Source organism: Cynocephalus volans, chromosome 18, assembly GCF_027409185.1.
Source record: "Cynocephalus volans isolate mCynVol1 chromosome 18, mCynVol1.pri, whole genome shotgun sequence".
In the NCBI taxonomy this organism is placed as follows: domain Eukaryota; kingdom Metazoa; phylum Chordata; class Mammalia; order Dermoptera; family Cynocephalidae; genus Cynocephalus; species Cynocephalus volans.
The window spans coordinates 6,682,875-6,695,373 of NC_084477.1; the positions used below are offsets into that span (position 1 = coordinate 6,682,875).

The window sequence follows — 12,499 nt, forward strand, 5'->3', positions numbered from 1 at the left end:
AAACTTTACGACACCTAAACCTTGATATGCATGAAAGTGAATTTTCACTCTGGGTAAATCTACGCAATCCTAATAACGTATACTGAAAAGCAGCTCATGCCAGTGGTTGCTAGCAGTAAGTTAATTGCTAAAAAGACAAAAACCCATGAGACACTACCTTGTACTGTTAAGTATTCCTATGGTAATTACAGAATTAGCCTTTGTTCCAAAAATTTCTCAACTGAAGCTACACCATCATCTAAAACTAAACTTTAGCTTGTAACAAGAAAACTCCTAGGAGTATGAATTCAAGTTAAAAATCTGATTTAAAAATGCTAACAAAATGCTAAGCAATCAGAAATATAGCCAACCTAAACTTACCAGAAGCAACCTAAAAACACCAACAAAATTCTAAACTGAAGTCAAATTTTAGTTCTACAGTTTGACTCCTGATTCCTCACTTCATATCAGTGAGGGTCCTTTAGAAGATTAAGTGTTCTGTGCAAACCCAATAAAATTAAAATTAGGGGATCTAATGTTATCACATAGCTACATTTAAGTTAGCAGTGTTGTGTGGTAAGAAAATCAATGACTGGCTTGCATGATGGCTTCTAAAAGCAACTGTTCCCAGCGTTTCATGTATCTCATATATGTATATAAAAAAATCAATTGAGGACAGCCATTAAGCATTTTGTAAAGAGAATAAACTGAGTGTTAACTTCTCCCAGCAAGTACCTTTTCCCCTCATTAAATATGTTATAAGTCATCTGGGGGGGGGGAGGGGAAGGGAAGAATTCAACTTTACTTCATTATTACAAATCGTCAGTATACATTTAAGTTTTTAAAACCTAAATGTTCCAAGTACAGTGTAAACAGTAAAAGCTGTCCAGAAAGCACACACTTAAAACTTCTCCTCTTGGGAGCTGTATTAAGGGATTTTGAACCTTGATGGCGAGAATCCCAAAACGAGAGTAAAATGAATTCTTTTTATTGCAAACAAACGTCTAAATTAATTTCTCCACCCACTTTCTTTAGAAAGAAAAAGAAATCAGCAGGCTAAGGAGATACCCATTCAAGAACTGACATGATTAAAAATTAAGATATAAATGGGTGACTCACAATTTTCATTAGCTTACAAAGATGGTGGAGTTAACTACTACAAGCACACTAGTTATACAGTATTTTGTGGGAGAAGGGCATACAGACATAGCTAACTTCATTCATATAGATCCCATTAGACAACTGGATTTACAACAAGTTTTTTTTTAATAAGAAATGGGCAAAGCCAGCTTTCTTTTCAGAATCAAAATGCAGAACAAATGGAAAAATTATGGTATTTAACCTTCACAAGTTTGAGCCTCCACAAATAATGCAACCAAGTTTTACATTTTTAACAGCCCTTCTACATACACTCCATCTTCTCTATCTTGGTTCCAAGTTTTATCTTCATTCCCAATAATGCCAATTCCACGGGTATTTAAAAAGGCCTTCCCAAGTTGTTGCCAAAACTACTATTTAGTTTACCCCCTCCACTACCCAGCAAACTACAGAGAGGATGGAGTGTAATATGAGCAGTACAGAGTCTTATGTAATTCATGAGGACTACTTAGTCCCTCCATGAATCTGGTTGCTAACATTTCTATTATATTGTGACAATGACTCCCGACTGTTATTCTCTGCGAGAAATGGGGGGAGTAAATTCTTAATAAAAGACACCAGGTACAAAGCAACATTTTACTTTTGTTGTGATAAAAAAAAAAGTCACATTTTACAGATAAAATGTAGAACCCTGAAATACTGACACATTCTCTTAATCGTGCACAATGCTGAGGTTCTCTTACGAGTCACTTTAAAACTGCAATTAAAAATGTACAAAAAAGAAAAGAAAAAAGAAAATCAACCCACAAAGCTTCTAAAAAAGGAACCCGCAGGCACTTCCTCTTGTGGAATGTTTAAAAAGTTAGCCTACTAAAGAAAACAGTCGACTTCTTGTGAAGGTTTTGGAGAAATATGTATCAGTTCGTTTTATTTGGGCATTCAATAATATCCTTGGTGATAATGCTGACTCCATGGCTTCTGACCCCAGAATTGCTGTAAGAGAAAATTTTTTTTTTAAAGAAAAAACATCAATAAGCCACTCAAACTGCTTTTAGGAAATGACAATGAATATAATTCAGAGTAATAGCTGGAAACAAATTTATAACTTGTCATACCTCTGACTTCTATCAAACCAGATTTAGTTTTAATATCAATGACCATTATTATCAATACATATTACAAAAGGAAACACATAACTTGGTTAGTTTACACAATTAAAGCTAACAGTAAAAACCGTATGTTATCAAATAGTATGTACTTTACTAAAAAAAAAAGTTACAGCAAACTCCAACCTATTTTGCCTTTAAAAGGTAAAATTATGACTACAACTGCAACACAATTCACACTTTGCCCCATAACACTACAAACACTTCAGTCCCTGAACAAGAGCATCTTCACGACTGATTCTTACGAAATCAAAATACAGTTAATGTCCGTAAGCACATAAGAAATTACTTACACCCTGCTGCCACTGGTTGTAGCCCTGAGATTGATTTTTGTAGCCACGATTGTTTCCTCGTCCTCTGAAGTTCTATCATAAAAAGGAAAAACTCTTTAAGAGCTGAGCCCAATAGCTTGTTAGGTTTGTGGGGCTGGGAGGGGAGCAGAAATGGACAGGTTGCTAGCCACTGATCTTAGGGGAATGCAGAAACTCTGGGTACCCTCTGCTGGTTTCTCAGGGGCCATCACTTATGAGAAATCCACCTGACCTTCTGCTAGTTGTATACCTGAAAACTCAAAAATTAAAGAAGTGGATTCATTTTACCATATGGCTAGTTTAATTTTTCTTATGCCAATGCATACACACCATGTTCCCTACAATTATTACTAAGCCTACAACTTTCCACACTAATTTACAGATATCAGTGCGTCCAGGCATCCTAAATCATTACCTGGTTGTAGTTCCCTCTGTTGGGCATTCCACCTCTGTTGTAGTTCCCTCCTCTGTTTGAATAACCACCTCGGCTGGGAAATACTGGGCCACGAGGGTATGGATAGCCAATGCCACCACTGCCACCACCACCGCCACCTCTCTGTGGCATATTGCCCCTCCTATTATATCCACCACGATTCCCAGGAGCTAAAAAGAAGAGATGTTTAGTTTCACATGTGTTGTACCTACTTATACAACAGATTTAGGCTTCTTCTGGACCATTCCCTTATGTTCTGGAGAAAAATAATTACATGTTTAAAGACTACAGTAATGTTTTACTTTTAACCACCCACAGAACATTAGGTGCATTTAAAACTACATCACAAGATTTTAAACTAGTTACTAGGACAGCACAGGGTTGATATAAGAAACAACCTTCCTGTTTTAAATTTAGCTAAATAATCTACAAACCAAATTACAAGATTATCACTTGTTTCAAACTTGGAACTAAATAAACAGAACACTCAAAATTAACTTGCCTCCCCCTCTGAAATTTCCACCACGCATATTGAATCCTCCACGTCCTCTATGGCCACCACCTCTGTTAAACTGGTTCTTGCCACTCTTATTTTTATTGCTCTTCTTTGAGCCGGTGTTCTGTTTCTTTTCGGGTGGAAGAGCCTTTTTGCTTTCTTCCTTATATTGCTCCAAAAGTTTTTGGGCTTCCTCCTTTTGAAGTTCAACGTAAGTTATTTCGTCAAAGCATTCAGCTACCTCTGGTAGGGTAAAGTTTCCTGGAGGAAACAAAGTCAGTTAATTATTAACTTAGAAACCCACTACAAATATCTAACAATTCTACTTACTCCTGGCTTAGTAACATTACTTTCCTAAAAATAAACCAAGACAAGCCAAACACAAATTCACATTTACCAAGAGTTAATGTAATTCCTGGAACAGTACTGCTGGCAAAAATGTTAATTTTTCAGATATAAATCATATAACGTAAAAAGGTTCAACACACTAACAGCAGAATTAAATTCCCTACCTTTCATTTTGAGGACTGCATGTTCTGGTAGGTCTTTCCCCTCTACTTCTGCTTTCTTCTGTGTTCTTTGCTTATAGTCTTCATCTTTTGGGCAAACTACAACGGCCTTTCGTTGGAAGCCTGCAAACAGGCACATTTTTCTCCTCTGGGCAGCAGCAGACACGTTTGTCTTTCAAAAAAAAAAAAAAAAAAAAAAAAAATTAGGTTTACAACCTTAAACATGTATTCTACACCAAACCCAATTACCAGTTAACATTTTTTCAACTTCAAAGCCACAGCTTACTTGATCCAGAATGAAATTTCGCTTCTTGCGGGCAGCAATCTCAATAAACTTTCCAAGACATTGGGGGGCTCTCTGCAACAGTGTGTTCAGTTTTCCAGTATCTGCCATTTGCTTCTTAAAACCTGCCACCTATTTTTAAAAGTTGAAATCTTCCTTTAAACTTGTGAATATCAAATTAAGCTTACAATACCAACTTAGATATTTCTGTAAAGCAGGCAATATTTTATAACTTAGATACTGCCTACTTTCCATTATCACTACAAAAAAGGGTCACTTTATGTGACAGTATCCTATACTATCCAATTCTTTTCAGCTGCTGGATTTAAAAGTTCAAAGAAATCTATGGAAAAGGCAATTAAGCCTAGCCACTAGAAGGCTGTTTACCTTACAAAGAGCTTACTTGAGTAACCAATTTAATTTTGCCCAAACACCTATCTCTAAGATATTAACAAAATGGATAAAGACAATGAACAGAAGGGTTACCCAGAACACCTTCTGGTCTATTTTAAATGCTGAGATAAAGTCCTAAGCATTTTACTTACCATCATTTTATCCATAATGGTATTTGTCCCAAGAATGTTGTATTTACCAGGATTTTCTGCTGCATGTTTAGTAACCCAGGTAGTTTTTCCAGCTCCTGGCAAGCCAATCATCATCACAACCTACAATGGGGAAAAGATGTTATTTTACTGTCTAATCATGAGAGGCCATCTAATAATTCTTTAGCTTTTTTTTTCAAGTCTAACAATAAACCAGTTTAATGCTGGCCAGTTAGCTTGGTTGGTTAGAGCGTGCTGTTAATAACACCAAGATCAAGGGTTCAAATCCCTATACCAGCCAACGCCACACATACCCAAAGAAACCAATTTAACTATCTGACTTTTCACATCCCTTATACTAAGGTAATTTGTGGAAAGCTTAACACTCCACATAAAAAGGAAAGATAACTACTTAGAGAAAAATTATTGGTTGAAAGCACTATGTATACAGCAGAAAGTAAATGAAACAGACTAACCGTCCAACTCTTCTACATGTTGTTTTTACCAAGAAAAGCAATCTCTAAATGCCTCCATTCAAAAAAAAAAAAATTCACTTACTTCACAGTCTTTCTTCTCTTCAGGCCCCTTTGGTCCTCTAACTCTATCCTCTAAGGGGACATTCTGGATAAAAGTATAGTCTTCAGGTATTGGAAAATATGGCTTTTCCTTCTGACCAAAATTAAATTCAACTGCACAATTGTGGCAGAGAACATGTGGGAAGAGTGGTCGTCCAGCAAGAACTTCCTTACTAATTTTGAAGGCAATGCCGAGATCTTGCCCATTCTTAGCATAGGAGAGTTCCACTTCATCACTTTCAAAGTTCTGTTGAACAGGAAAGAAAATTAACAGTTTTAATCTGCTTCCTATAAGCTTTCTAAAAAACTTCAAATTTCAAATTAGGATGAAAAAGCTTATCCTGTGGAAACATATTTAGGTTAAATGTTAAGAACTCTTACGGTTACTTACAACAATACGACACATATACCAGAAATAGAAAGAAAGAATATTGCCCTAGAAGATGGACTGGATTTTAGGTCAACTTCATGTTTGTTTTCAATCAAAATGAGTTAGTGATTTCTTCCTCAAAAATTTCCTATTCTCCCACTTCAACTGCTAAATGAAGTTTAATTCAGGCTAGTGCATATACATTGAAGGATGACACCGATAAGAGCTTCTAAAAATTCCTCAATGCAGCTAATAACTTGCCATTTATACACAAAAAATTTAGCTATGACTTACAGCAAAACATGTAATCACATCATTTTCATCAAACTTTTCTCCATAATCTTCAGTTTCACAGTTGCATGTTTTTATTCCTTTTAGAGAATACCCGTAGGAAAATTCTTCCTCACCTAAAAAAACAATTAACTTCCATGGAGTTGACTGTTTAAGGAGTCTGAAGATCTGTTTTTGGTTGTTCCCCCGCACCCCCGCCCCACTATTTAAGATGTAAGGTACAAGAGAAATGATGAATACATAACCTAATAATCTTTCACTGACATATTGACCCTATCTACTTCTGTACCAGATACAGAAATGTTGATTACTAGAAAGCATACAGACATAGAAATAAAACTATCAGACAAATTGCACGCCATGGATAAGATTCTATCTGAACCAATGGCCCTAAACTGAAGCAACCATGAGGGAACAAAAACTAAAATTTAAGTCTTGTGCCTACTACGTGCTAACATTACTCATCTCTAAAATATTAACAGAATGGATAAAAACAGGCAAAAAGGTTTAGAATGCCTTCTATCCGGAGTCTAGTTAAAACACTGAAATCAGACCCTAAACATTTATGAGCCCACAGTACTAAAATGGAAACTTTACCAAGCAACATTCCACTTGTGGTTAGTGACCAGCCAATCCGAACTTCATGTATGTCAATATCTTTTGTATATAAATGCCTTACTGGGATCTTCTCTGTAACCTGAAAGTCAAATCATTAAATGATTTAATTCTAAACCAAGGAAGGTAAACCCTTGAACTCTGGCTTATTATGTGGGCCTTGGGCTTTTCTCTAGCTACCAGTACAAAGAGAAGACACCAACTCTACCCCACCTTTTCCCACTGCAACATTTACAAAAACTTTAATGTAACTTACAACTTGAAATTCAAAGATGTGAGTTAAATACTTGCTTGATTCACATTTAAAAGAAGGGTTAATATTTTTAAACTACATTTCCATTCTCAATTTTCAACTTAAAGCCAATTAAAAAGTAGACCTTTAACATGTCTTTCTTTCCAACAAAACCAGGAATCTAACCAAGTTTTATTTTTAACTCCTCAGCGGTCAGTTCAAGTGCCTGATAAAGAGGAGTATTCTAAATAAAAAATGGGCTGGCTCTACATGGCAAGTGCTGATATAACAGACTTGTGTAACTGTCACAAAACATGTTCCAAACTCCTCTAATTCACAGAAAACTTCAGTTAAAAGTCCTTTTGACACTTAACAGTGTTAGGCAAATGAAAATTCAAAAACATTTTACATTACCTTCATCTCAAAACAAACTTTGCCTTTTGACACACCGTAAGATGCCCTTCCTCCAGCCCAAAGAAAAGCAAAACTCTCCATGGTAAGGGAAGAAGCACTGAGGCGATCTCTCGATATTTTAAAATGTAGATCACAATTATCTGTAATTATATTAAATACCATATTATTCTTTTGACATCCAATATAAATGTGTCTGCTATGTAGACAAAACTTGGTGATTAAAACTTGGCATGTATTTCTTAAGCTGTGTAAGACATTGTTTTTACATATCATGCTGCTGTTCCAATTTTCAGCTTGAAGCCCCACTCCCACCAAGTCACTCTTATCAAATTTATGTACTAAAGAGTAAACTACCTACAAAACTACCACCAAGGTTTAACGTGGGTATATTAAGTATATAAAATAATTGAGACAATGTGACATTGATACATACCTGCTCTGCTCTTTACCTTGATTTAGAGGCAAGCAGTAGAGGATAGCAGGAAATCAAAGTGAAGCATGCCAGAACCAGGTAGAATTTACCAGTGCCACAATAAAACTGAAGGGAGGCCACGACCAAATATTTTAAAATAAAAGTATGAGCTGTTGATCCTGTACTTTGTAACTTAACACACCAGTGCTCTAGGTCCTAAATCCTTTTCTAAAGTTGCTAAAAGCTGCCTCAATCTACAAAATTGCAAACCTGGTCATCTAACACTGTCAATATTCCAGCATTTTAGCCCCTTTCCCCAGGCTTGCCTGTTTGTAGCAATTAGGGATTAACCACCTCCAGGATTATCCAAATCCCAAGAGTCTTTAAATCTGGCTACCTTGGGTCACTCGCTCATTAGCATGTCCCTTCTCACAGGGCTCACTTGAGACTTTATGTTCTTTAGTTTTCATTGATGAGAGAAAATTAAATACAGTTTGAGATTTCCCTTGAATTTGTTTTGCTCCTAAAATTCCCTATCATCAATAGAATTTTGAATTTAACAAATTGTGTTTGAACACAATACTGCACTTAAATATTCCTAGCTGATCCGCTAAAAACCTGTCTACTCACTCACAGTGGGGTTACCTTCTTGCATCACTGCTTCAGTACTCAATCCTACCAACTTATATTCAAAGCAACTAAATTTGACATAAAATTCCAACTACTTTTCCACCTGAAGTTTTCTTTCAAGACTCAACTGAGTATCTCAACTACCTACCTGTAATGGGTATTAAATAAAAAAAAAAAAATCAAGGAGTTTTACATTTACACTTACAGATCTGAATAAAAACAACTTGTACAAAAAACGTGAGCATCTAAGCTTTAACTCCTTACACTTAACACGGCAGAAACACCTTCCCGTTTATTTTTCAAGCACTTATTTCTACCCTTTGTTCTATCATCACACAGAGTGGTGCATTCTGATCAACTACTAAACCCACAAAATCTTTTTATAATTAAAAAAATAACCAGTCTGACAGCCAAGGCCCATTTAGAGGTTTGCAATACTTCTTCATAGTCAATTGCAACCCAACTGGGTAAAGTAGCAGTATTTAAAGTGCTGCCATTGATACCATTCGCTGCTGAAGAAAGCTAGTGGCCCAGTGATAGCCCACTGCTGCTGCCCCAGGTCTTTGGAAGAAATCAACTTATTTGTTAAAGCAGCAGCTACTGAACTGGAATTGAGAACAAAAGAGCAGTTATTGAAAAAGTAATATTACAGTTTTTTATAATAGGGAATATACTTGTGTGCTAATGGGAAAAGTCATTAATAAATATTTAACTAGCCCAAATAGCTCACTTAAAATAATTCCACAAAAAAGATGACTACTGTATCGTACAAACCTATAAGTACAGGTAGTTTTACAAGTTTCCGTTAGCTAACAAAAGATTGGCATTAGTTTTACATTCTTAAAAATGAGAACGTTCAAGTCATAAAAATATTACCAAACTGCTAGAGACTAAAACTTATCAACTCAACTGATATGATACTAAATATTAAACTACTGGGATTTCAATATAAGCCATTATCTTCCTACTTTTTTCTAAATTTCCTGCACTAAGTTCAACGTACTGCACTAAGTTTTCTAACATTCTGGAACCCCAAAAAACCACCGCATTTGACCATTGCGGGAGGGAGGGAAACAAACAGCTTCACTTACAAGTATCAAGACAAACCACTGTGTCATCGAAGTGCTCATCTTCCTCTTCAACCGGTGGCTGAGGAGACTTGGCTCTGAAAGACAGAATTGTCTCCTGATACAGCTTTCCCCATCAACGGAGAGAGAAGGGGTGACAGGCAAAGCTAGATGAGCGTCCTCTACCTGCTATACTTGTTCTCTTCGATGTACTCAAAATATCCACGGCCATGATCTTCTCGAGGTCTCTTAACCCCTCTCTTTTTATCTCCGCCTTTCTGTTCTGTTTTGCCGTCCCCTATAACACAACACCCTCATAAGAGGCCAAGCCGAAGACAAAAACAACCCTTTTGCGTTTGGAGACGCGAAGCAGCTCGACTTCACCCTTTTCACAAAGTCGTAACCAACAGACCAAACGTGAACTCAAATCACCACCAGCCTGGAACCGGACTGGAGTCAGTGACGCACTCCAAAGACATCACTACCTTTGCCAGTCCACTAGATGATTCGAGAAAGCAAAGGCGCAAACTGCGCGCCAGGGCCCGGAGCCCACGTGTGCGCCGACGAGAGCCCGGTGGGGGGGGGGGGCCCCCGAGCCTGGCGCCCCTCCCCCCGGCCGCACTGTACGGCTCTTCCGCCCGCCCACCGCCGGAAGTGACGTCACGCCAAGCCCCCGCGCCCCTTGCACAATACGGCGGCCAGGCGCCGCCAAAGCGCGCCCGCCCCGGGACCACGGGCCGCTCCCCGCCCCCCGCGGCATGTGTCCGCACCGCGCGCACGCAGCGCAGCCCGACGGAGCTCCCTCCCGCCGCCCGGGGCTCCTCCCCCTCCAGCGGCAGCTGCAGCTCCCACCTCCCCCCCCACCCGCCCCCGCCCCGGCTCTCGAGCCACATAATGGAGACGCTGCCACCGCCGTCACACACCGAGCCCGAAGCCTCTCGGCTAATCCGGGATTCCCCGCGCCCCCTCCCCCACCGCCCGCCCTCGCAGCGGTCCCCGCCCGGCCGCCCGGGGCTCCCTCCCCCCCGTGGGGCTCCGGCAGGCCTGGGTCACGGTCCCCACCCCGCGCGGGCCTCCCGCCGCGCGCAAAGGACAACGCAGCACTCACCCGCCGCCGGAGCCCCGGGGCGACTGCCGCCTCCGCCGCCTTCCGCCTTCTTCTTACCTCCCGCCTGCTGCTGGCCCTGCCTCGCCCCAGGCGGCGCCACCGTCACCGCGAACAGCGAGGTGGGGCCGCTGCTCTTCCCCGCGGCCTCCTTGACAGCCCCGCGCTGCTGCGGTGGGGGCTGCGGCTGCGGCGTCGCCGGCGGTTGAGGCTGCTGCTCCCCGTGCCCGTTCTCGTCGCCCGCGCCCTCCTCCTCGTCTCCGAGCTCATCCTCCCCTTCCTGGAAGCCCTGGTCGTCGCCGTTCTCGTCTTCCGAGGCGGCCTCCTCCTCCTCCATCGGGCCCGAGTCGGCCGCCCCCGCGGCCCCGTTCTCCTCCCCTAGCTCCATCTGGTCGCCATCCAGGGCGGCGATGCCCTCCTCCTCCTCTTCCTCCTCCTCGTCCTCCTCGTCGCCGCCGGCCGCGGCCTCCTGCTCGAGGCCTGCTCCCGAGCGCCCGGCGGAATCCCCGCCCAGGTCGAGGCTGCCGTTCCCGGGCTCCATGGCGGGGCGGCCGCCGGCCTCCTCGTCGTCCAGCGCGGCCTGGAGTCGCTCCATGAGCTCGGCCTTGAGGCCCTTGTCGGAAAGGCGCCGCTTCTTGAGCTCCTCTTTCAGCTCTGACACCTTCAGCTTTTTTACATTAACAGGCGAGGAACTCATGGTGAGGGCCCCCGTTTCCCCGCTAGGCGCTGGCTCAAACTCGGCTCCGCTCGCTCGGCCACTGATGGCGGCTGCTGTGGCTGCTCCTCGGCCCGGGCGGCGGCTGCGGCTGCGGCTGGAGGTGGTTCGTGCTGCAGAGCTGACCAGCCTGCTGTCGAACGGCGCCAATTCCTTTCACCGAGTTCGCGAGGGAGACGCGGAGACTCGCCCGGCGCGAGCGAGCACGCAACGTCCTCTCGCAGGGGCGGTGCCGCGCACGTAATATAGCCGCCCCCGCGCGCGCGCCCGGGAGCGCGCACGCCGGAGGCATCGCTGCGCAGGAGAGCAGCCGGAGCGCGCCCGCGCTCGGCCCCGCCCACGGCCGTCCTTAGCTCCCCACCCCCGGGCCGAGCCCGGGCCGAGAACGCCGCGCAGGCTGTGCAGGGCACTTCCAACTGGGATCTAGCAAATGGAGGAAAAGGAAGCCGCTGTGCAGTTAAACCGGCCCGCTGCAAAACCTCTTGGCCTTGCTGGGTCTTAGGTGACAATGCTCATATTGCGCTTTGCCTTGGCAAGCTGGAGGCGGCTTGCATCCTCATGCATTGAGTCCTCAACTTGGCATTTTCAACTGGAATCTTCCACCTTTTCTTCCATCTTAGATTTGCTTTCTTAGGGGTTTCTCCAACGATTCGTTTGAAACTCCTTAAAATTTTATTTCAGTCTTGACTTGTATAACATCAGTTGGCAATTATCATACGCAGGGAGTTTTTTTCCCCTTAGTATTTGGTTTGATTCTTGTAAGTCCTGCCTTACAAATCGGATCTTAAGTTCGGAACGGGCGAGGGCAGAGCCTTTCTTTTGTCTTTCGCACGACCCCTGGTGCAGGGCCTGGGAAATAGAGGCCTGCTTAGGAGCGAGATCTCTGCTCCATATACTGCGTGGTTTTAATACTCCTTGAATAAGCCTCAGAATTGCATTTATAAGTTTTCTCTACGTGCCTAAAAGACTGACCTCCTGTAAGGTTGGAGCTATCCAACTTAGGAGGAAACCCAGCTAGCTCATACACTTTGATTCTCTTTCTGTCCCTGTGTAAACACTTGACCAAATCATACTGAAATTAATTCTAAAAGCTCTTGAAAAATAAAGGCCAGTGATTTGGGAAAAAGAAAAATAGACTCACTCTCGAAAAGAAGTCCATTATTTTGTTGCATTTCAGCAGTTAAATTTTTCTCTTTAATAAATAAAGGTGGGGTTTGTTTGTGAAGTTCTAAGGACCAGAATTTGTATTTGTGATA

At 42.1% G+C, this 12,499-nt stretch overlaps 1 protein-coding gene across 2 annotated transcripts; it reads right to left on the reverse strand.

Moving 5' to 3' along the window:
* Positions 1-1,226: 1,226 nt before the first annotated feature.
* HNRNPU (heterogeneous nuclear ribonucleoprotein U) lies at positions 1,227-11,416 on the reverse strand. 2 transcript variants are annotated; one of them, XM_063082811.1, is made up of 14 exons: positions 10,589-11,416; positions 9,610-9,721; positions 9,448-9,521; positions 7,315-7,454; positions 6,651-6,750; positions 6,057-6,169; positions 5,376-5,639; positions 4,821-4,940; positions 4,279-4,407; positions 3,996-4,164; positions 3,490-3,744; positions 2,970-3,157; positions 2,537-2,608; positions 1,227-2,070 (listed from the first exon to the last, which is right to left on the reverse strand). In XM_063082811.1, exons 1-14 carry the CDS (start codon positions 11,223-11,225, stop codon positions 2,017-2,019), a joined length of 2,427 nt encoding a protein of 808 aa, XP_062938881.1. In that variant the 5' UTR covers positions 11,226-11,416; the 3' UTR covers positions 1,227-2,016. The 2 variants fall into 2 exon arrangements, with proteins under 2 accessions (XP_062938881.1, XP_062938880.1); XM_063082810.1 differs by having other exon boundaries at positions 10,532-11,416.
* Between the last annotated feature and the right edge of the window lie 1,083 nt (positions 11,417-12,499).